This window comes from Oryzias melastigma, linkage group LG11 (genome assembly GCF_002922805.2).
Source record: "Oryzias melastigma strain HK-1 linkage group LG11, ASM292280v2, whole genome shotgun sequence".
NCBI lineage: Eukaryota > Metazoa > Chordata > Actinopteri > Beloniformes > Adrianichthyidae > Oryzias > Oryzias melastigma.
In genome coordinates this window covers 15,332,263-15,358,583 of record NC_050522.1, presented here as the reverse complement: position 1 = coordinate 15,358,583, position 26,321 = coordinate 15,332,263, and the positions used below count along the sequence as shown (strand labels likewise).

General features: G+C 36.9%; 1 protein-coding gene across 2 annotated transcripts in view; it reads left to right on the top strand.

The window, feature by feature from the left end:
• The first annotated feature begins 7,330 nt into the window (after positions 1-7,330).
• Positions 7,331-26,321, top strand: part of dtnbp1b (dystrobrevin binding protein 1b) — a 31,871-nt gene continuing 12,880 nt past the window's right edge. The window contains exon 1 of one of the 2 annotated variants that reach the window (XM_024294762.2): positions 7,331-7,697. In XM_024294762.2, coding sequence (XP_024150530.1) covers positions 7,535-7,697 — 163 coding nt within the window. In that variant the 5' untranslated portion in view covers positions 7,331-7,534. The remainder of the gene's footprint in view (positions 7,698-26,321) is intronic. The other variant, XM_024294769.2, reaches the window with a different exon arrangement.

The following is a 26,321-nucleotide window of genomic DNA, read 5'->3' as shown; positions in this document are numbered from 1 at the left end:
TTACATGTATAGTTAAAACAAAAGAATTTCACAGCAATAATGTTATAATTTGTTAGTAAAAGAAGAAAGTGTATTAAAGTCATAATGACAAAGCTTGACTTTCAACTTGACTTCCAGACTTTTTAATTCAAAGTAAATCTACAGAACAAGCAGGAGGATCCTAGTTGACACAAGGGTATTTTATTTTGAAAGGATCTTTAATATTCTGCCATCAAAAGTACAAAAAAAAAGATAAAATGTTACATATTGAATGGTAAAGTACTATTATAATTTAATTATTATAAACATTTCAAAAGCTTCTTTGAATTAAAGAAGGACTTCATGTTCAGATGTGTATTTTTTAAACCCTGAAGGGGGATTCTGCCGCTCTCGCTGGGTTTTGTTTGCTAAGATATTCATTCAAATGGCTCTTGTAATGTTAAAGGTTTGTAGACCCCTGGTTTTTCACAAATATCTTCATTATTATTTGTTTGTTTATTTAATTTAAAACAAAAATTGTGTGTTTTGGCCTTTTATTTAAAGTTAGGTAATAAAAATGCATTTTATGTAAACATTTCATGTAAAAAAAAGTGTAATTTATTAAATACTTGTATAAATATGTGATTTGATTTTAAATATTTTTGAAATAACACTTCTTGTTGGTCAGAAATTCTTATATTTTAAAAACAGCATTTACTCCCAAAAGCATTTTTAAATAATCAGATTTGCACAATTTAAATAAAGAACTTAAGGAAGAATTTCTAAAGAAGGGATACATTAAGTAAACTGCTTATAACATTATAATCCTAATATTCTGTTATTAATATTGTTATTTTTTTAATTAATCTTAAAGTGTTTAATTGTTTTGAAATGCTCTTCATTTAGATTTTAAAAATATTTGAGTGAAAAAGTAGGATTATTTTACTTACTCATTTCTACCGCTAGATGGCGACATTGATCTTTTGGGTCCTGCTAATTCTTTTGTAACAGATTATGACCAAATAGTACTTTCATTTAGTCTGAAGTAGTTTTATCTGGTAAAACTTTAGCCAGTAATTATTATTATTATTATTATTATTATTATTTAAATAAAGTCCTTTATTTTTATGATACTATCATGAACTTGATCATTAAAAACGCTCAATAAATTTTTATGCTTCTCTCAAATCGTTCCTGAATGCAACAGAGGCGTAAAAAGACAGAAATAAATAAAGACAATGAAAAGAAACACTCCTTTCTAAATTTCTGCACCCGTGTCGAGTATTGTTTTTTCAGGCAGGAAACACTTCAGGCCAAATAATAACTTTCTGCTTCGCTCTCTGATGTTCTTATTGAGCATGAATCTGGACGAAAACACTGACCGAAAGTGACATTTTGTGCAATCCAAGAATAGCGCCACTAAACTTATGTAACATCGAATGTCAGATTTTTTAAACTATCATCTTGCATCCTATAGATCGGATTGGTCCTTTTTTTTTTTTTTATAAGACTCAATTTAAAAATCTATCAATCTTAAAAGTGAGAAGCCTCTCCAGACGAAACGAATATACAGCTCAGATGCTTTTAATGTTGAATCATTAAAACTTTGTGGATGTAGGTAATTATCACACTCAGCCTCACATCAACAATGTCCAGGTCCCAAATAAGACATAATGACATGAAGGATCCAAAAGTCTGGCTATGGAGGAACAGCTATAGACCAACAATTCACATTAGAGGCCAGAAAGCCAGCCATTATCTAACCGTTTCTCCTCCTCAGTGCCACTGGTAACAAAGCCTCAATGACACTGATGTATGTCACACATGCAGCAGAGAGGCCCAATCATGTGCTCTATTTTGCATGTGGGGCTCCTCCTGTCATGGTGATGTTCTCGTGTTGGCATCTTCTTTACTCTAATCCTTTCAGACTCTGATTACAGCAGTTTTACTCATCATCATTTATGTAATTTATGGTTTTAAATGTCTATTCTTTAACCCCTTGACACCTGGATTTATGTCCAGTTTTTGCTTTCATGTAGAAATAACGGTAATTTTGCATCCAAAATGTTTTTTTTATTTGTTTGGATTGTTTATTGTTATACAGTTAAAGATCACTGTCGTATTCAAGTGCTTTTAGATGCTGCACTATTAGCTGGATAGCATAGCTACATAGTAAATACAGAAGTTACTGATAGCAGTTACTCCATCGGTTTTATAATGTCAAACAAAGCTCCCCCTTTAGATGGGTTGGTATAAAAAGACTGCTCTTAGTGGTAGCAGCCTTCTCCTCTATCTGGTTCATTTCCTGAGAGTCACAAAGAGAAGATCCATTTACTACGACAGCTGCTGGGCCACTTTTGAAATGCTGCGCCAATCAGAGTAGAGCGAGGGGGAAAAAATCAAGTCACATCTGAAATGGTGCTTTCAGAGGTCCACATCAAAGAGGTTCCCTGTTGCATGAAATGGGAGAAATTGAAAAGGACATCCAGAGCAGTGGCTGTGGTCAGGTCACCGCCTGCAGCAGTCGTTCTTCAGTGGATCTAAAAGACGGGAGGTCAGAGCTCTTTTAATACACCAACGGGCCAAGTACAGTAAGACGGGGAGGGTCAGAGGGGACACTGATATTCAGGACAGAATTTTTGTCCCTGGGTAAAAAATTAATTAAATTAATTAAATCAAATATATTATAATACATTATATTTTAGTTTTTTCAATGTGAAATAATTTCTTTTTCACCTAAAATTGAGAACACTATAATCTGTAACATCAACCAAACATAGATTTAAATTACCATAAAGGGGCTACAGTGCATCTGTAGTGTGTTTTGGCAACAAGTATAAAGCTAAAATCTTATCTTACATTCTTGAAAAACAAAAGGAAGACAAATACAGCTAAGGCTGGCAGGTGAGCTGCTTACAGAGCAAAAAACAAACATTTATAAAGGACTAAAGTCATATAACTTAATATTTTTTTTAGTGTATTAACCTGCAAATCAATCAAAGACCATTTTCTTCAGAGATGAAGCTTTAACAGAATGTGCAAATGCTCAAAGTCTGACAGTATTGTATATAGGTAATGGAGCTTTGTGCTAACATCAACAAGAAAATACTTTTTTTGTGTATATTTTTGTGTTGAAGATCTATAAAAAGATGATAAACATAATTGTTGGTTATATTTCTGTAGTGCTTGTTTTCTCCCAGCCTCTAGAAATGACCTGTTTGGATTTGGCATGTTCTCCCTCGAGGAAGTGCTGAACCTGTGATGTCCAGAAATCTTGAACTGGGAGAAACCAATCCGGTCACAGGGGTGGGGATGAGGGGGAGGGCATGTGGCTGGCAGCTCAGGTGGTTGTCAAAGCCTTTTAGTTGCCCAAATTCATAGGTGTATTTGATGACCAGAGAGCAGTTTGAAGCTGAGTCTTCTTCTTAAAAGGGGAACCAAACAGTTTTATCCAACCAGTTAACATAGTCAAGACATTGACACGGTTTGAAATAATATAATATTCAGTGGAAATAATACGTTTTTCCTTCAAACTGCTTTCATCAATGAATCCTCCATTTGCAGCAGTTGCAGTATTGTAGAGGTTTGGCATTCTAGCTGTTAGTTTGTTGAAGTAATCTGGAGAAGCCCCTCCCACAAATTGGATTGACTGGATGGGCACTTCTATCATATACAGTCAAGTTGCTCCAGATCTGGTGACTGTATTGGACACTCCGTTACAGATAGAATACCAGCTGCCTGATTCTTCTCTAAATAGTTCTTGCACAGTCTGGAGGTGTGCTTTGGGTCAATGTTCTGTTGTACCATGAATTTGGCTCCAACAAAGCGTATCCACAGATTATCCCAACTCGTCACATTTTGATGCATCGTTAAGGACCCTTTGTGTCAAAAATTGACGTTTTCAATGTCTCCATCTCAGGTTTTGGATGAGGTACCGATTCTGGATGTCTTACTGGTTCTGGACGTGGTACCAGACGTGGACCAGGTTAGGGTACAGGCCATGTCCCGAGGTTCCGGATGTCCAAATGGTCGGGATGATCAAAATGTCAAAAGGTGAAACAAATCATCAAAGCGACCCCAGACCAACATGCTACCTCCACCTTGCTTGAAGAGGTGGTGTCAGACACTTTTCCAGCATCTTTTCAATCGTTCTGTATCTCACAAATGTTCTTCTGTGTGATCCAAACACCTCAAACCCTAATTTGCTCATCCATAGAACTCTTTTCCTATCTTCCTCTGTCGAATGTCTGTGTTCTTTAGCTCATGTTAATGTTATCTTGGGGGTTGTAAGGGGCTGTAATCTGGCGAGAGAGAATGTAGACAGATGGATGATGGGATATCAGATGAGGCTGTTTTCTTTTGTCATGCAAATGATCTCAATACCCAAAGGAAAGCTGCTGATATGTGAGGTTTATATGCTTGCAGGGGTCACAAAGGTGGAATAATTTCACCTAAAACTGTTGACAAATTCATGATATAAAGCATTTCAACACATTTACAAAACTTCCCCTGCTCACCTGGACTTCTGTGCATAGAGGGGTAGGTCCTACCTTTGGAGACGATTACAGGACCAGTAGCATTTAGGGAACGATGTTAGACGCAAGAAAAATGAACACATTTTTATAAAAATGACACAAAACAACAAGTAAAATATATGTTTTCTGCAGGTCTATTCTGAATTGGTTAATTGTTTTCTATCTAAGTTTCTGAAAACAATGTTTATTTACATGTTGATGAAGCTGTGATGGTTATGTTTCCAGGCAGACAAATCTCCTCATGACAAGCTACAACAGATATAAACGTGTTTGTTACTGCCCATGTTTTATCAACCTTCCAGGCACATTTCCTGCAAATAAAATCCTTTTATATTTACCCCACAAAACAATAAGATGCGGTGAGACTTCAAGCCAATTTTGAAAATTGTCTTTACTCTGTGGTGATTATGAAGAAGAGAGGAAGACGAAGAAACGATGACAATGGCCTGAAGTGCTGAGTTGCCTGGCAACAACTTTTCACTTTTATGTGAGCTGGCCTTCATCAGCGTGGCTGTGAAGGCATGTAGATGTACTCCAGGATAAAAGTTATTTTAGACTCTTTAGTGATAGTTGCAATGGTAAAAAGGAAAAGTTTGAAATATATTGTTTTTTAAATTTTATGGTTCTGTTAGGGCAATCTGCATGGAGATACCTAAATGTTTGGTCCATTTTGGCAGAATCATATTAAAAGTTTTGGTTTTTAAATAAAAATGCTTGAACTTTTAGGCTTTATGAAGCATTTTTTTGTGTATTTTTTGGCTTGTGGCTTTATGGCAAAAAACTGTCCTATGTTAAATGCACTTGAGAGAGATTTATCTTTGGATTTCAATGATCAAATATATATATATATAAATTTGTTTATGCAAATACAGTCATTTCCAACATTTTGCTTAAACTTTTGAAGGTTTTTTTTGACATAGACACACACATACATTGAATTTTTATTTATTTTATCTGATCTGACATCCAGTCTCCTGTTTTATAAGTTAAAATGTTGTAAAGACTCTCTGAATAAACACTTTTGATTTGATGAAGATGTTCCACAAAAGACTAGATGATACAAAAATGTGCTAAAATTAGCTAAAACCTGAGCTGTTGTGCAACTCTGTTATAAATACTTAACAAAATGGGTCAAATTACTTTAAGTAATGAAACTATTTAAAAAACACAACAGGAAGTCACACCTGAACTAGATGCAGGAATATATTAGCCACATTTAGCCTAAACTAGCAGTTTATGGGTTTTTTTTGACACAAGTGACACTAAATATTTTGAATGATGATTTCAAAGACAATTCTAGGATATTTTGACAAAATTAATAGCAAATAGTTTGGACTTAATAAATCTTGTTAGAAGTAGAAGCAACACCATACTTGCTAAAAACTAAAAAAAAAAAACTCCTGGCTAAATAGTAATTTTTCAGCAGACTCCTGGCTACATATACATTTTTTTTTGTTTTTTCAGCAGACTCCTAGCTGGTTAATAGTTTTTCAGCAGACTTCTGGCAGGTTAATAGTTTTTCAGCAGACTCCTGGCAGGCTAAAGTTTTTTCCAGCAAATTTCTTGCTATTTCAAGCACTCCCTGATTTAAAAGGCAGCTTTATTGTAAATCCATAGTCTCGCTCAGTTTTGTAACCAGGACTGTCTTCTCGGATTTATCGCTACAGAACTCCCAAAGGCATTTTTCACCTGAATAGATACTGGTCATCTTTTGTTGAAAAACTAACTTAACCGTATTTCACTGCTAAGAAAGACAATCCTCAGTTAATTTGATCAATTAAATATTTATTTATTTTATTAAAATGTATTTTTGTAATTATATGCAGATTGGCTTGTTATTAAAACGTCAAATATATCAAGGACTTCCTGTAATCTGTTTAGTATCTGGTCTTCTTGTAGGACATCACCTTGCTGGGGCTTTTCTGAGAGTTTAGTAAGTTCACGCCCTCCACACCTCATTCGGTTGAACACTTCTAATAAACATTAGCTAATTACGGCGTTCATTATATTTCTGCTCTATTCCCTACAGCTGCATCCAATAACTCTGCTGCTGCTGATGTCTGTATTTTATAGTTTCTTTGCGACCGCCTTGAGGGTACTGATGGTTATGACTGAAGAAGGAGGTTAGTTTTATTTTTGGGATCAGCATCTGTTTGTGCAAACGTTTGGCCTCAATGGTTTTTTTTTCTTTTTTCTTTTGCACTTGACAATGACTCACTTCTCTCTTCTGAGTAGTATGAGATATTTTCTAGTTTTACTACATAGATGTTGCAAACTGCTGCTCCAAATCTTGTGTTTTGGTGAACACAACTTCCAAATAATCTCCCAGTTTATGCAGAAACGTGGATTATTCCTTGAGAAATCCCAGAATAAGCTCAAATGAGGGGAGTGGGGCAGAAGAAAAGAAGAGGGAGCCGTAGTCTAGGTGGATTTATTCTGCTCTTCACAGCATCATGCTAATGAGGATTATTATGTCTCCCTCAGGCAGTGAACGAGGACTAGTGGGTGTGTGCACAAGTATGTTTCACTTTTCAAGCTCTCATTTAATGGAAGGAACAGAAAAGAAGAACTTGCATTCTGTTGCGTCTTCTTGCAGTATTCCCCCTCATCTGCTTCCCCTTTCTGAGACAAATGAAGAAGCAATGTATAGTATGCAGACGGGGGTTAAGGGGGTGGAGTCTAAATGTGTTCACGAGTTACAGAAAAATTCCCGTCTGAATACATCCCTTCTCTCTTGTTTTTTTGTCTCCTCTCCATCCTCGAGTCCGGACCCCTCCTCCCTGCTTCAGCAGCAGCCGGTGGTATGCTCCAATCACCGCCCCCCCCCTCCCTCCCCACGTCTCCATCCCCACACTGGAGCAGAAACTGGTGCACTGCCGATCCATATGTGCACGTGTGTGTTTTTCGAGCTGCCAGTTTCTTGAGAGCACTCAGCCCCTCGAGTGACAGGCGATCCATATGAGAATGTGCGTGCTGAGATTCATGGAGGACCTTCAGCGCTGAGGAGCATGTGTGCAGACGGGGAGGCAGTGTGAGGATGCATGGTGGGCGGGTGCTGTCGTGATCAGTGGAGTTTTTTGGTGTACTATCCCTGTGCCGTCTGCTATCCCATCCCTTCATTTTGGTCATCCGCTGAGGACAAAGAGCATCCTGCTGGGATGTCCACCTCATCTGATGCAAAAGACGGGAGCAAAAGGAACTCTTGTAAGTGACTTATTTTGTCTGTGCATGTCAAAAAGCTATCCTGCAAAACAAGCTGCATATGTTTGGTTTTTCAATTTATTTGACAGATATCTAGCATTAAATAGACACATTCAGGTGGCTGGAGGCAGTTTATGTTAAAGGCAACATGAAAGGTGCGTTTTTGTGTGAGTGACTGAAGAGATCACATGCACTGAAGTGGAGGTAAAGCAGCGTGAACGCCTGGTTCATGTGAGAGGGTGTTATGTGGGAGTGTGTGTGTGTGTGTGTGTGTGGGTGACAGCGTCAGTGTGCTTACATTCCCTGGAGAGCCTCCAGCTGTACTTCTATTGGAAAGGTTCTTTGTATCAGTTGTCAACCAAGCAAGCTGTTTCTTTTCAGTCACAAGAAAGAACCAGATGAGATGCTGGAGGGGCTCGTTCCTGCCAAACGGAGGAGTCAATTCCTGAAGGTGATAATGCCATCAGGTGTTCAGAACACAGCAGAGCACAGCTTAGCCATATATTTATTTGAGCTGTTCAGCCGTTTGTGTGGCCAGGTTAACCTCTGCACACAGAGACGTGCAGGTTTGATAGGATTATGAACAGTTGGAACAGGCTGGGAATGCCAAAAATGTTAAATACCTTCACTTGGGTTAGTTTTCTTTCACGTAGTCGGCCTAAAGTTCAGATCACACTAACAAATCACTAAATACGAAATTCAAGATTACAACAAAAAACTAAATTCCAGGAACTAAAAGGCAATTCCAAAATAAAAGTGAAATGTTTTGGAAAACAAAAGTAATTTCCAGAAATCAAAATGAAATGTTAAAAAACTGTTGAAAAAACTTGACTGCTAATCTAATTTTCAGGACAACTCCCACACTAAGATCATGAATTGTGGCTAAAATAATGATTCAGTGGTGAAGGTGTAAACATGAGGGTCGACTGACGGTTCTTTGCCCCTCCATGCTGTCATGGGAGTTGTTTCACACTGTGATGCTGTAAACTCCTAATCCCTCGCTCATTAGAGAAGTGCTTGAGACTTGAGGAGTGTTCTCACTATGAAAGCTGTTTATTTGGCTAATATTCTTTATCTGAATTATCTGTCAGAATCGGCTCAAGAATATGAAGACATGTTGTTGCAACATTTGTAAATAGCTAATTCAATAATTGCGGTTTGGGCCCAACTGGAATCGTAGGACACCAACTCTTTCATATATCAGAATAAAGGTGTGAAAGGAGGAAGATTTGAGAGACGTGCTCTGTTTCCACATTTCACTCCAAGACCCTTCCAGTCGTAGAGGATGGACATGCATCGGTATGTGGTAGCGACAGTGTGAAACCATACACTAAACTTGTGTTTTTGAATACGTGTCACATGCCAGGTGTCAGAGACTTGACCACAACTTGTTTTTGTCTGTCTTTTGCACAGCGTTCAGTGATTTTTTTACCCATTGTTCTCTTATCTTCCTAAAAACAAAAGCCAGACGAACGCAAACGTGGCTGTAAATAAAATTATATTTTTTTCCATTTCAAATATTTTCATTCAAGTTTTTTTGAGCTTTTGAGTATTAATGCCAAAAAAGGACATTTGCTTTTTAAAATGTTTTAATTTTTAAAGGCCAACTTTAATAAAACAAAATTTTTTTCACATGTTCTTGTAGGATTTTTCTCACGATAGAGTACAAATATGACATAATTTAAGATTATTATTTCTTTATTCAAATTGTGATGATCAGGAGCAGATAAAAAGCTTAAGTTTGTGACGTAGCAAAGGTGAGCCGGTCTCCCTTCTCTGCTTCAATTCAGAAGCGTTCCCTTGCAGAGAACTTGCGTCTTTATTTTCCTCGTCTGAGCTGCCATCTGGCTCAGAACTGTACGTCTGGATAGCTGAGAAAGACCTGGTTGCAGTCAAGATGGAGCCCAAACACAACATTAAACTCATCAGTAACCGGAAGCGCAAATGTTGCAACTTTAGCCGGAAGCTGAATTTGTGTAATTATACTAGAAGATTATAACCCTAATCCGAACCATAACCTAACTCTAACTGTAATCCAGTTGTGGTGTTTTTTTAAGAGGAAGAGCATGAGCATCACTAATGATGCTCTGGCTTGTCTGCGGCCTGGCCCTCTTGGGATAGCTCCCACATTGCATATTTTGCTAAGATAATGTTAGCTTGGGCTTTTAAAGAGCTGTGAACTAGCGGGAGAGAGTGTAAAAAAAGAGTTGATAGGAAATTAACTCCTGCGCCGAGCCCCGTTCACAACTCAGAGGGAAATTTCTAATGAGCTCCTGCTCTGCAGAAACTTAAAAACTGACTCATGCTTTTGGATTTTTGCTAAAATCAACATGATCATGATGAAAACACCCTGGGAACAATTAGTTAGAGTGGGACTTTAAAAAGCTTTAAGAGGCATAAAAACGGACTGCTATTTAAAGATATACATAAGATTAAAAAGAAAAAAACTTACGTGTAGAGGGGTCCATTCATCTATTCTGCTCACCTGCTTTACTGCCATTTGGGGTCACATAGTTGCTGGAGCCTATCCCAGCTGCTGTCAACGGGGAGCACTCTGTACTCTGCCTTAGGGCCACTCATAGACGAAAAACCACACACCTGAGGAACAATTTAGAATCACCAATTAACCTACGGAGTCCGTTTTAAAACACACACATGTAAATTCCACACAGAAAGGCCCCAGCTGGTTCTCCCTGTGAAGCAAAAGCACTAACCTCTACACCACCGTACAGCCTGGGTGAGTAATATTATCAATTTAGACACTTATAGTTCAACGTGTGTCTGTGTCGATAAAACGGACCCACACACACTTATACACTCACACACGGCTGTGACTGAAGATCACAGCTGGCCAGACGGGTCTTTCTATTGCTTTCATTATTACTACACCTCTCACCCCCTTATTGCTCTTTCAATCCTCTCCTCTCTTCTGCTACTTTCAGGTTTCTTGTTTACAGCTCAACCTTGAACGCAGCATACCCAGAATCCCTCTGTCTGTTTGGAAAACGCGATAATTATCCCACAAGGACATCCCCTACGCACACACCTCCTGCTTTTTGTTTTGTTTTAATCTTTTACATATTTTATGGGCGTTAAGCGTTAGATTTTAAAGTCACGTCCAATTATGCGTTTTTCCTTCACCCCTCACAGTCGTGTCTCTTGGTTGCGCTGTGTCGTAGTTGACCGGTTTGTTCCCTGTCAAGACACATCCATCACAACAATCTCGTGCCTTCATATGGAAATATCATGTTGCTCCAGGCGGATGCTGATGATGATGATGATGAAGAGTGTTTCATAACAAAATTTAACGTATAAGTAAACTACTTAATGTCTCAGCAAATCTAAGAACAGAGAATACAGATATGAGGACATAAAGAAAATGAAAAAAACATTTTTTACTAACAATAAAATACAAATTGAGTTGGTTTATGTTTGGATGGATATACAAATATCATTCCATGCAAATTGGTGAGATATTTTACAAGCATAACAGGCATTCTTGTCTTTCAAAGCAGCGTTTTTCGGTCGACTTTTCATATTGCTCCTTTGCTCCCCGTAAAGGAGCAACAGCAGGCATCTGCCACAGAGATGGATGTGCTGTGTCATCACTTCCCCTGCCAAATGATGGGTCGCCTCGCTTCTCCTGTGCTCTCCTCCACAAGCTCTCCCCCGCCGAAGCATTTCTTTGGTTTTTTTTTACGTCTTCATGCCTAAACAAATCGGTGTCCGCCTGTGTCTCGTCTGTTTCGCCTTCACCTTCCTGCTGCCCTCCTCGTCGGCTCTGCTCCGTCCTGCTCCATCTGTAGCTTCCTGTGGACCTTTAATTGCATGTAAATCAAAGCACTGCAGATATAATTAGTCTTTTGTGCTGCTTTAATAAGGAGGTCTGGGCTGTTGAACTGTTTAAAGTAGCATGCTTAAACACCTACTCCAATGAAAATAGCGTTTTGAACATTTTGAAGATTAAAACTGCATTTCTGAGTTAAAACTGTTGTGAATCAGGAGCAAACGCATCCACTAGTAGACAAATAGATCCATGCACATTTTTGCTTTCCTCGTCATGCGTGGCTCCAATATTGCTCACCATTTTGTTGCAACAGTAATGTTTGGTTGAGGATGTGAGGGTCTGTGAGCTAGCGGGATAGAGTAGAAACAAGGGGATGCTGGGAAATGAGGGCACCAACAACTCAGAGGTGAAACCGCTGCTCTGCAGAAACTCTGTAATTATAATTAAAGGACTTCTAGGAACATTTTTAAAATAAATCAAAAGAGAATTGCAGTGCCTCCGATGGCAAAACCCAACATGGAAATTAGTGTTTTATAATTAAAAGTCAAATGTTTTAAGTAAATTCTAAAATCATTCTCTATTAGCTTTTAAAATACATTTCTCTTCTGCAAATGAAAAACATTTTTTACTGAAGTAATGTTTATTTTGACAATAATCCCTAAATAATAATCCCTAATTTGTATTTATTTAATTTAATTTATTGAGTTGTGTAAAAAGAAAGGAAAGAGCTCCCTAAAATGACAAACTTCATTTGATCAGGGGCAAAATAACAAATCTTACATTGAAATGAACACCAACAAACAAAACTGAAGGATCAAATCAGTGGAAGGAATAGAAAGCTTCAACTATTGCATACAGTTTAAACCAGATTTTAGCAAAGTATTTATTAGCAGGTCAAAGTCTCAAGTTGAGATATGTTTCATTAAACCAGGTTTTCTTATAAAAAAATCCCATCCACTTTTCTATGGGTTTTTATAAGAAAATGCCATGATTCAAATGACAGGATGTTCAAAATAAAACAGAAAAGAAGATGGTTACTTTTGCAGAATCAGTACAACATGTTTCGACTGCAACTGTACAAATGATGATTATAGAAACAGCCAAATGAGGGCAATCTGAAACATGTATGTTAGCATGGACAAGGTTTAAAAAGAAATTCAGTTAACTCTGCTAGTTCCAAAAACATGAATGAACTTCAGTTAGCTGTTGCGCCTCGGATGCTTTCACGCTTCTCCATTTTGATCGTAAATAATCGATTGTTGCTTGGCTTTCAATATTTACTGCAAAGAATTGTGGGATTGGATTATCGTCTCCTCTTTCAGAAATGACGGTCTGGTGTTCCCTCTGCTGCAGGAGATAACAAAGGAGGTGCTGGACCTCCTTTCCTTTCCAATCTGCTGAAATCAAGCGTTTCTTTCAAGGAAGAAACTCTGATACTTGCTGGTCATTTCACTCAGTAAGAATCCGTCCTTATTAAAAAAAAAGGGGGTATTTGGAGAGAACTCAGGTGCCTGATCTTTAACCTCCCCTGCAGTTTGTTCTACACAGAGGAAACATCCAATTTAAACACCTTTTTCTCAAGTTTTGTGTGTGCAGTCGACGAGTAAAACGGCGAGCAGAGGCTGGAGCTACCTTGTTTTTGACTCAGGAACTATTGTTTATAGCTTTAAACCCAATTTTTAAGTCATTCATGTTGGGGTGTATTTTTTCTTTTTTTGGTTACTTTTTGGAGCAATACTAGTTTTTGGGGTTATAGTGGTTTCATTTTAACCCATTTACTGTTTTTCAAAGTCAGTTTTTAACCCCAACTTGGGTTATTTTTAACTATTAAGTTTTTAGTGTGTTCCTTATTTGTATCTTCAACACCAGCCTCTCTTTAATAGCATAATCAACGTTTTTACAAACCATCTCAATCTGCTTTCTTATGTTTATCTTCAAAACATCTATCATGAGTTGTTCCTCTGATGGACTCATTTCTGATCCAGACTCTACAACTCCTTTTTTTCTCTGGTTTTGAATCTGAAAATTTCAGATTTTACTTTTTTGGCCGTGTTCTGATGCATGGGGGCGGGGCTAAAATAAAGGCCCAATCAAAATCCATGAGCGTGGTAACCTCAGTCCTGCTGCGTTCACTGACTTTGGATGACTTACAGTCAGAAAATGTCTGTAATGTTTGTACTTTGGCAGCAAGCAAAAGGGGTAATAAAAGTGGCGTAAAATAACTGCTTTTTATGCACGTTTCAAAAGTACCACATACATTACACCGTCTTTTGTTGTCCCAAGATGGGCGTAAAATTTTAATGTTTTATTGCGTACGAACTGCGTGTCCAAAATGACATTCTAGTGCGCTCAAAGCACAGTTTTTTGTGTTATATATGGTTGTCAAAAATGCTGTTATGCTTGAATAACAGGTTCACAATTCCAGTTTTCTACAGTGGCATATTTATGAACTATTTTTGAAACATGCAAAAAGTGGCGTTCTGGATGGCCAATTCTCTACGCCGTTCTTTACGCTGCCTTTCCTGGCAATTTATGATCCCTATCCCTTGCCGCCATAGTAAAAGAATTACAGACATTTTCTGGCAGTAATTATCTAAGTTCCCAGAGTCAGTAAATGCAACAGGACTGAGGTTTCCACCCTCGTGGATTTTAATTGATCCTTTGTGTTAGCCCCGCCCCTATGCACCAGAACAGAGCCATGAATTTCAAACCTGAATTCAAAGATTCAGAACTTAAACAAAAACAAAAAAATTGAAACTGAGATTTATGCTTGAATTTTTCAAGTTGTTTTATTTTGGTTTCAAATATTACTGGCCCTGAAATGCCTCCATAGCACTCCACCTTCTTCACCTCCACTGAGTCTCATTTACGCACAGATACTCTCTTGTTGTTGACCTTCATCCTTCTCCTGTCCAGTGCAAATCTCCATCTCTCTAGAAGAGATTGTCCTCCACCTGATCCCTGCTCTCACAATAGATCACAGTGTCATCTGCAAACATCATGATCCACAGAGATTGCTATCTCACCTCATCTGTCAGTCTGTTCGTCACCATAGAAACAAGAAGCTGATCCTTGGGGCAGTCCCACCTCCACCTTTAACTCCTGTCTCCCCAACAGCACATCTTACAGCTCTTATATAACTAAAGTACAACACCAAACATAACTTTGGATTAAATGACAAACAATAGTTGTGTTGTAATTATAAGAAAAATATTCATAGATTTAATCTAGTACAAAAAACATGGAGACAAATTATTTTAAGGCCAAAGGCCAAACATTTGAGTTAAATAGAATATCACTTAAAAGAAGGGGGTTGAGTTTTGTATTTGTGCATAACACTGTTGCCATTCTGTGAACACTACAGCCAACACCAAGCTTTTACTGTACCAGTCATGCTGGGGGAAGCAGGTGAGCACAGCAAGGCAGCGGATAAATAAGGCAGTTGGAGAGAAGATCAGCAGAGAGGATGAAGAGGACAGAACGCACTCACACTGGGACGTAAAAAGACATTTGTGATCAGATTAAAGAAACAGAGAAAGCCTAAAACTGAGTTAAAGAGGGAAAAGTCTTTATACTCAAAAGCCATTTTCAGCATTTGTGCTGCTTCACCTTCACACGTCACTTGGAGATTGTGTGTAGAATAATACAAGTCTGTCAGGCTTAACATGGTACAGAGGATCAGATAGTGATGCTAGTACATATTTCTGCTTTGGAAAAATATGAATTCCATGTAAATAAAAGTAAAGCTTCAAATAATCATGTCTGTTTATGTCTGCAGAGTGAAGCCTTTTATTTCAAGTTTCTGAAATGTATTGAATACAAGTTAAATCTGCAACATTTTCGCAAAGCTTTAAGACATTTTTCTTTATTACTCAGATGTTTAATTTGGATTTCATGAGTGGTTGGTGGATCAGAAAGTTTTCTTCTCTGCTTAGTAGTTTTGAGTAGTTTAATTGTTAGCGTGTACAAATTTGTGTTACCATTTTTCTTTTACTAAACACTGCTTTTCTCTATTTTCAGTTAAATATTTATTTAAATTCACATTTATTATTTTGATTAACTTTTGTTGGATTTATTTTTTATAGTTATGTAAAATTCTGGGGGGGGTATTTTTAACCTCTATAGAAGTTGCATGTCAAGGAAAAATAAAACACAATTTCAGGTCTTAATATGTATGTTTATTAATGGTACAGCCAGATTTTAAATGACACTAAATACTAAAACAAATGCAAAAATCAACACATTTAAAAATATGAATAAATAAAAGAAGAAAATATACATTTGAATTAGAAATGGTCAAAATTACAATGATAGGACTATATTGTATTTGATGAAATGCAGTATATTTAAAGATGCATCCATTGACAACATAGAAATAGAGTTTTGTGGATCCATTTAAAGTGCTCTAGTGGGCTACTGATAATGTGAACTAAGATTTTTTTTTCTTTTTTTGTAAAAAAGACTTTTGTTATTAATAAAATAATTAAACGTTTCATATATTGACCTTGGTTTACAGATTTAAAATCTAACATATTTATTTACAGTTTGTTCACACTTGGTGATCTGAGTTAGATTCTTTATATTTTATCCACAATTGGCTAAAATAACAGAAATGCATTTTTCTATACGAAATGGAGCCTTGACTTCTGTCTGTGTGTGTTTACAACCCATTTCGCCGTGTGTGAACACGACTGGTAGAAGAGAGCAGACGGAGCTGGATATGGATTTTTCTCTTAGTAACAGAACGCTGTGATTGAGTGAAGCTTTATCTGCATGAATGTGAAATGTGACTTTATAGCCCTAATCCCTGAGACAATCACCTTATTGAATTTATAAATCCTGAATTTAATGTAAGGCTACTGATAAACACAAGAAAAATGAAGTAAAAACTCCGAAAAATTCATTATTTCAGTTTTTTCCTGCAGTAAAAATAAATTACCGATCCTATCCATCCTCATCACTCCCAAAGAAAATCTCAACATCTCCACCCCGCTCCATGTGACCTCAGACCTCCACTTCATTCCTCTCATTTAAAAGCACAAAAAAGAAAAAGAATTTATTTTCATTATTGACTCACATCTGACACCTTGTTTATGTAAAATCAAACATTTTTACTAAACTCCACAAACACATCTCATCAGTCTTTTTTTTATTATTTAAATGATTCCACAAAACTATTGTAAGGTTCTCTGAGATATAAATACAACTAATTTATTTTTAGAGTCATGCTATGGTTACAGTGTCCCACTTAGGAGCCAATTCACTTAATTCTGTTTCAATCCTGTGAAGCTTCTCCTTCCACTAACAAAATCCTGACCTGAATATATGATCCCCAAAGAGAAATTAAATCAGATAAAATACTACACAGGATGGTAATATTTGAGTGACAAAATTATTTTAAAGTGTTTGTTTGCAGTGTGTGTGTTTTTTAAGAGTTGAATTTAAAAGCAAAGTAAAAGTACTTTACGTGCCTGTCAAAAAACTGAAAGCAGAAGCTCCAGGACTAAGAAATAACTTAATTAATTCATATTACTTCACATGAAGTTATTTATTTTGTGTGACTTCCTGTAAAAGTCTGGATTAAAAAAAAGTCTCTGAAAAGTTGCAAAAATATGCAAAACTTTTGTATCTTAAACAAAAAGTGTCTTTTCAGTGGCTAAATGATCACACATGATTATGTTTTGTTGATACAAAAGACAAAAAAAAAAGCTGTGAAAAACTATTTTGTGGTCTTTATTGGAAAAGATTCCATAGTTTTAGTCAGAAAAAATGTTTTTGTCTTATTGCAAAAGCTGTGTATCAAACTAAAGTACGGTTTAATTGTTTTATCGCTCAATGAAATTAGCAAAGACATTTGTGACAACAATGATTTTTCTGATGTTTTTCGATATTTTTATCCTCTTCAAGCCGGATCATGGGATTTCTAATTTATCCTCATTTATCTCATTAAAGAATGATCCCCTTTATGTTGTTGTGGCTATAACAGATGTGACACATAGGCTAATATCTTGGAAAAGTTGCATAAAACATAGCTTTTTTTACATGTCTGTGTCAAAAGTGGCAAAAGCGGTTACTTCTAAGTTTTTCAGTTAAATATGACAAATTGTACTGAAATATCATGGTTTATAACATTTTTTAATATCAATACAACCTCAAACAACGAGGAAAGAGTTGCCTTGAAGAGACATTCTTACGCCGTGGAGCAGATAAGGACGCTTTCCTCGAGCGATTGTATTATCTCGGGTTAAAATTGTTGCTTTGGCGTAATTAAATGAACACAGTGGCGGCACAAACTGTTCAGAGCTTAAATATGTACATAAGTACAACCATTGTGAAATGTGAAAATGAGCACACCGAAAAAAGCAAAAAAAACGGAGGGAGAGGAGGACTTTTCATTGTATCACATGATATTCCTGTCGACAGAAGGACCTGTTATCAGAGATCTGTGGGGCTGCAAATATTAGGCCCCTCCTTGTGAAGAACAGTCTGTATCACAACAACTATTGAGGCACAGGCAGGTCATCAATATTTTCAAGGAGACACCTTCTCAGCGAAAGGTTTTGTTAAGTAGCAACAAGATGAGTCATATTAGCTTTTATGAGAATATCAAGGGAAGTTTGTTGTGCTGAACTGAACCTATATATTGGAAAAGTATTATTATTATTGCGATCATGTTCACAAGATATACAACTTACAAATGCCACGTCTCAGATGGATAAAATACACTGAAACAATAAACAAATAGACCATAATAATAATAAAAACAACAATATATGGCTTTAAATATTTCCTTATTAGATCAACTTCTCATGAATGAATCATGCTATACCACAACACGTGTTCTATATTCTCTCCTTGGGTCATCAGAGCGTTCATCCTGTAACCACATCTATCATTAATCAGCTCCTCTGGATGAAGACGTGTACATTTTCTTTATAGCTCGTTCTCTGACAAGAAAACTGATGAAAATGTCATTTTTGTGAGGATGGAATGTGAAAAACAAAGAATAATGTTCAAAAACAAACCAAAAATTGAACATTTTCAAGCCTTAGTCAAAGTGCCCTTATGGGTAGGTATACGAGTGTTCAGGTTAGGATGAACTAGGTGAGACACGGGCGTGTCACACTGATGTTTACCTGTTTCCACCCCCCTGTGGCAACCCTTGTTATCATTAACTCAATATCTTTGATATCAGGCTGTTTTAAGCCCAACTAGTAATGCTAACAGTCAATCCAGTCAACCAGCGAAAGCCAAAAATGTGAACTAGTTTACTGCTAATATTTAAAAATGTGCACTGATTCCCTAGTGGGCACTGTTTGCATTTATTTGTTAACTAGCGACCATCTAAAAAGGCAATTAGTTACATGCACATTTTTTTCCAAGTTCACTAGTAAGGCTGCTGTAAAGCTCACTAGTTAACAAGTGTTAGCAAAATTGCATACTAGTTTACTAGTGACATGCAAAAATGCACAGAGAGCTCGGAGTGGAGACGCTGGTCCTTCATATTGAGAGGAGTCAGTTGAGGTGTTCCAAGTATGTCTCACTGGGTGGAGACCCTGTGCAAGACCTAGGACATGCTGGAAAGACTACGCCTCTCGGGTTACCCCCAGAAGAGCTGGAGGAAGTGGCCAGGGAAGTCAGGGGAACTTTGATTTAGTCTTCTGCCCCTATGACCCGGTCCTGGATGAGTGAAAGAAGATAGATGGGTGGATAAAAGTTAATTAGTACTAAACTTGCCAGTACTAAACTGGTTCAAAACATACTTGGAAAACAGGAAATATTTTGTGTCAATTGGTAACTTCACATGTAAGTCAACAGAAATTACATGTGGAGTTCCCCAAGGCTCCATCCTGGGTCCACTTCTGTTGAACATCTACATGCTCCCACTGGCCCAGGTTATAAAGAACAACAACATTAGTTACCATAGCTATGCAGATGACACACAGATATATATTACACTGACACCAGGAGACCGAGGCCCTGTACAGGCTCTTGGTAAATGCATTCAGGACATTAATGACTGGATGTGTCACAACTTATTTCAGTTAAACAAAAACAAAACTGGAGTTATTGTCTTTGGGGCCCAAAAAAAAAGAGGTTGGACGTCACTAGAGAGCTTCAATCTATTCATCTAAAAACTATCAATTAGGCTTTAGTTTAAAATTTGGATTATCTTAGTGATCATGAGATTAATACCCTAAAACTGAGCAAACAAAAAAAACAAAGTTAAAGTTAAGCAGCATTAAGTCACAGTGTGCTCTGATTGTGCAGAAAGCTTCACTTACGCTGTTAGTTACAGACAGATCCCATTTTTTCAGCAGATTCCATCCAGTTTCAACAACCTCTGATTTAAAAAAGAAGCTTCATGACTTTATACTGAGTTCATCCATGCAGAAAAGAGGAGTAAAAACATTTATCAAAAAATGTATGTTTGAAAAGGAGATCAAAAACCTTTGACAATTATTGACATGAAAGCTGATAACGTGTCATGGGCTCTTGTCATTGTAGCGGCGGGAAAACTGTACTGGAGGTGTTGTTGACGGCCTCAGCTGCATGTCATCTCTCATTTGTCTGCTGTTTGCCTTTAAAAAGAGAGGGTGAAGAGTTCATGTTTAAACTGTATCTTCATCCAAGACCTGTTTTTTTTTTTTTCTTTTTTTACTGACAAACTGCAGCGTTTGTGGTGCTGCACAAACCAGAGGAGATTCTTGTAGAATTTATGGCATCTGAATGGACGCTCTGGTGAACACAACCTCGACCCAAACGCTGAGCATTTTTGTAGTTTTCCAACCATCTTCACATCCCAGCTGATAAGACATCTTTAGTATTTTGGTCCCATTTGACAGATTTTATTGCTACTCTGTTATTCGAAAATAACAGGAAGTAATCTTCTATGCAAGGATCAATGTGGAAAATGCTTTTTATCTTCAATTTTCCTCCTTTCTCCAGATAAGAATCACCTTATTGTAAAGCACTTTTGTGCTATGAATGATTTTTAGTGTAATTCATTTTAGATGCAACAGATTTATAAAAGCAGTATTTTAAATCCTCGTTTGATCCGCACACAGCCTGCCGGCTGATCACTGACGTCTTTTGGCAACATAAAGAAGAACACAGGAAATGCAATTTCATTATTCATTTAGACATGTTTAATCTCTGCCTGTAAGGATGTAATTTTCTGCATTTCTATGGCGAATTAAGAAAGACTTGAGCTGCAAAATCTCAGTTAGTTCAAGATTTCGGTTTCTTGGGTAATGTTTTTCATCAAATATTAGTTCCACAGCCCTCTCAGCAGATGAGTGTTGTGTGTTCAGCTGTGTGGGATTCAGGAGGTGCAACCAAATGCATTTGGCTGAAACTGCATGAGTACGTGTTATTGACTAGTAAGTCGATGGCTTTTAAAGACCAGCAGATCGAGATCTCTCACGCTGTCGGCCCCCTCCACCTATAGGTTTGAAAATGGGCTGTCAGACAAAACAAGCTGCTCTGGAGTGCTCCATCACCTTCCTCCATCATCATCCTCCATCCTCCATGCAAGCCTGGTTCAAAGTCAGAGGCATAAAAGGAGTCTCGCGCTGAATGGTTCAATTAGATCTGATGGAAAGATGAGTATGTTAAAGTGCAACAGCAAAGGCGTGCAGCCATCTGTGCAAATATGGAACCTTCATGAATTATTTTAACCAAAAAGATTATGGAGTTTTACTTGTTAGTATGTAAAAAATAATAAAAATAAGAATGTTAAATATCACAGCAGTTATCAGTATCTTGTGTCTGACTCTCCATCCTCACTTCACAGAAGTTTTTACACTATTCTCTTTTAAGTCCTGCCACAGAATTTTAATAAATTAAAATCTGTAGCAAATAAATGAATCATTTTCTGCATTTTTTGGTGTGTTTTTATCATGGTTCTCTAGCAAAGCCCAGTTTCTGATGGATGGTCTCAATTTTTTATAAATAAAACTTCGATTAAATATACATTTAATAACCTTAAAAAAGTAAAGCAAGCATAATCCATCACTTTCATTTTTTTAAAGCTGGTATACTTTGTTGTAGGTATCGTATCTGTTAACTAGCCAGACTTATTGATCTGAACTATTTATGTGGTGTCCAAAACAAAGCTCTTATATTATTTGCACTTTACCGGGAATTTATTCTGGTCCTGCTGTTTTCCTTAAGCAAATCTTTTTTCGTAAACATGAATAGCCTTAATTAATTGAATTAAAAAAAATCTTACCATTCTCTTATTGAATAGTTAAAAACAAGAAGAGTCTCTTGAAATCTCAGAGGACCCTTTTTCTAAAATGTTAGCTTACCTCTGTTGTTGTGTCCCACCTCCCCACTGTGGGGTCATCACAGTTTTATAAGATAAAGGTCCTTCTCTTGAGCTTATAGAAAAGAAAAAAAGAACAGAAAATGTGGCTTATGTGAGACGTTAAATGTGAATTCTTCAACTATCCCTACATTTACCGCTCAAAACAGAGAATAGTGAAAAAATACTGCCTTCAACTTCGGACGTCACTCCCACTCGATGACATCATCAATAGTGGACGGTTATCTATGTTAGTGGAGAGCTGCTAGCACTTGGAAATACAAACACTGGTTTTATAACTTTAAAAGTCAAGCTAAAACAATAAGTCATTACTAACATTTAAATATAAACTTCTGTGCTTCAGATCACACCCACGTGAAGAAAAGCGCTTCTTTGCCACGGCACAGCACGGCTCGCTTGCCCTACAGAGGGATACAGATGTCAAAATCCCTTCGCTCTATCCTTTAAAAAAACTATTTTAGACACCCCTTTCCCTTCAAATGCCCCTTCAATTGGAGGAGCAGGGAGAAGCCGGCGGGCCAGGGGAAGAATTCGGATTTGAGTTTGCTCAACCCACCTCAAAATGTAAAAAAAAATAAAATAAAATAACTACAGTATATATTTGCTTATTTTTGTCGTAAAGTGACTTTTGAAAACAGCCTCCAGTGGTCATTTAAAGAATTGCAACTTTCAGAAAACAATTGATCATTTTGATTGTTTTAAAGAATTTCCTTTATTTTTGCTTCTAAGAATCCATTTATATTTTTGAAGACTAGAAATGTAATTGCAGGATATTTTACCTTGGACTTTTTCACCAAAGCGGCCTTCATCCTCCTCTTATTAAAGCAGTTCTCCTCTGCAGGAAGCCTTGTGCTCTGCATGCTTGGGCTGCAGCATTTTTTTGTAATAATTTTTGTTAGTTTTAGACACATTTTATTCATCTTTATTTTTCATTCCATATCTGGCTGTGACGGTAAACCAGGTAAACAGTTTTGACATTTGAAGTGGTTCCACTTAAGCTGCTGTGAAGAATCAGTCAAAAGGAATTAGACAAATCAAGAGTTGTGTCATGAACATTTATGTTTTGCCCAGTTTCCCCAACGCAGTTTGGTATCTTTCAATAAGTCGTGGTCTGTGCTGAAAAGTCTTCTTTTCTCTGTTGGTGTTGTAACTGTGAATGACTAAGCAGGAGGCAGAGAGCCCTCCCACAGAGCTTTGCCTTACATGTTGGTATGCAGTTGCCTGGTTACACGTGTGGCTAAAAAAACTGGTTTAATGTGTCTTTTCTCTTGATGGTGCTTGGTGATGAAGAAAATTAAGCTCTGATATCTAGGATTCAAAAGATAAATGTTTAATGTGAAAAAAAGTGAAATATCTGTAAAGTAAATTGTAAACTGTCTCCATAATGGCTTTAAATGAGATATATTACAGAACAAAAGTCATTGATAGTTCTCATTTCCAGTCATTTGGTTGGAGTCACATCAGAAAATCATGTTTGCAACTTTTTCACTTCTAAATTGTTCATATTTAATTTTTTTTAAGTCAGATAAAGTTGCATCTAAAAAAAAATTACATAGGAGATCTTGAAAATTGCAGTGGGCCTGTAAATTAACTGTATTCAAGTCAGATGAAAACCCCAAATCCTGGGGAAATCAGTCGCTCCGTGTTGCTGTGAGGTTGCAGAAAACAAGAAAACTGTGTTAAACTCTGCTCAGCAGCCGCAGGACTTTTGATTCAACACAGCTCTCTGTCTGCAGTGCTGCAGCCTCCAACAAGAACTGTGAATTTGAATCTGCACTCCTACCAGATTTACATTTCTGATTGCAGTTGCCATCTTTTCATATTCGTCCATTTTTTTGCTTTTTGTTCCATCTTTTTATTTCGTTTCATTTTTACATCTTATTAACTGCATTTCAATGTTTTTGTTTATTTATATGTAATTTAACATTGTTCTAATTTTTGAAATTTTTTTAAATTTGGTTTATTTATACGGTTTTTATTAACTGCCATTGCAGTTAATAAAAAAAAGTAACTGTGCAAATAAAAAAAAACTGTAAATAAATAAAAGAAACACTACTGTAAATAAAAAAAGTGTTGCAAATAAAATAAATGCTGAAAATAAACAGAAATGAGACGGCAAATTAAAAATTGATGTTAAAATTAAAAGAAACGCTTCTAATAGAAACACTGCCTCAACTTAAAAAAGGTATTTCAAATAAAATAAATGCTAAAAATAAACAGAAATGGGGCTGCAAATTAAAAATGTATGTTAAAAATAAAATAAATGCTTGTAATAAATAGAAACTCAGCTGCAAATAAAAAAAAATGTTGCATGTATAAGAAATGCAAATGAATAAAAATGTGGCTGCAAATAAAAAAAGGTAAAAAAATAAAAGAAATGCTGCAAATAAATAGAAATTATGTTGCAAATAACAGAAATGCTGCAAATAACAAGAAACATTGCTAAAAAAAAACTCTGCAAATAAAAAAGCCACAATGGAAGTGGAATATCGTGGACTGTTTTTGCAGATAGAATGAAAGTGGATTATCTGTGATAATATATTCATACGTTAAATAGTACACATAGTGACATTGACCACTAACATCTTATGTTCTCATTCATTTTCCTGTTTTTTTCTCCTTTTTCACACACCAGTGCACAAGCAAAAAGAATCCCCAATAATCCACTTCTGATGTGGCTTTTTTATTTGCAGCAGTTTTTTTTTCATTTGCAGAGTTTCTTTTTTTCTTTGAACAGTTAATTTTTGTTGTTGCAATAGTGGATCTCGGCCACCTCATATATAAGCATGTCAACTTGCAAAATACTGACATTTATTGAAATGAGACTCTATGGAGTCTAAATAAACAGCAGTAAAGCAGACTTTCCTGCTGTCATCCTAGATGTTGGTGGGCACTCTGGACAGCCTGCACAGAAACTCTCACTGCTGTGGTGTCAAAGATCACTCCATAGAAACTGGGGCTTCTCTCTATGCGTTTCTGTATTAAAACAAAACAGTGTAACATTTCACTGTCCTCTGTGGGCAGTTTGTCTCCCTCGGGATAGTTGGGAGTATTCTGCACACTCGTTAGTCCGTCCAGACGGCACAGTTTCAGTATCAGACTCACTTGTCCAAAAGCTCCCAGGTCGTTTTAACAGGGGTGTTAGTTTGCAGGGGAAAGAGGGAAGTGATGGTGTGTGTTATTTACGGCCAGGGGGCTGCCTTGGGTTGAAAACTGAGCTCTGGAGAGATACAGCGAGGCGGACAGAATCTAAAAATACCACGACTTAGTGAGCAGGGCTGAAGAAGGAGAAATGCTGTCCGTTTCTACCATCAGTCCTCAGTCTTCAGGCTGTGTGTTTCTCTTTCTTAAAATAGAAAAAGTTGCTTTCAAAAGCAACCATCTGAACTCAAACAGACCAGAAGAGACCTGCAGGACACACAGATGATTATTTGATTGAATCACGCTTTGTCTACAGGGCACCATGCAGCCCAGGGTGGGACATACAAATAGTCAACCAATACTTTGTCCTGTCTAAGTGACATCTTTGGCATCAAATTCTGGTAAATGTGTCCGTCCCATTTGAGGTTTCATTTTCACCCTGCAGAATCCAGAGAAGAGAGATTGTCTTTCTGGTGAATATTCCACGACACACTTTTACAGATAGTGAGGAGCAGCTGTGAGTGGAGGAGGAGACTTTCTGCTCATCTCCAACCTCAGGATTCCAGCTACCTCCCTCCTCTCCTGGACATTGTCTAGACCAGAGGTCCACAACCTTTAAACCTAAAAGACTATTACTGACCAAAAAATGTAGCTTTTAAATATTTATAATGCTTTAATGATAACAATGTTATATTTTTCTATGCAGAACTATTTTACCTACTTTTACTTTAAACAGATACCTATTCAAGTTCCTTTCAAAATAAAACGTGTCAAATCAGATCCTCCTGCAGCTGCAGATGTACTGGAATTGTAAGCAAGTTAAGTCAAAAATGGCGTTTTCTATCATTGAGACTTTAATCTATGATTTTCCTTTTTTTATTAATATAAACATGACAACATTGGCATAGAATCCAATTTTTTTAACCTAGATATGTAAATACTATTTTATAGTTTAAAAACGTTGTTCAGCAGAAGATCAGAACACGTGTTTTAAGCTGATTCTGACTGTAACATTTTAACATCATTTTGCTCAGTTATGTGATATGTTAAAAATTTAAGCCTAAAGGACAAAACGTAATAAAGTAAAATAAATTATCCAAAACTACAAACCCATCCAAAGAGTCTTTGGATGTTTTTTTTTCTTTTTAGGCTAACAAAAACCCATCATTCATGCATGCATTATTTTGCAGAAACAGCCCTGAGGTAGAATCTACAATCACTCTGTGGTCCATGCATGCACCTCACCACCAGTCCCTCTTTCTCTTTGAGCACCAACCTCTCTTTCTTTACTCCTACATGTATAAATTCACCCATCTCAGAGGCAGAGGAGCACACATGCAGATGGCTGCTGGCCTGGCATGATTTTTTT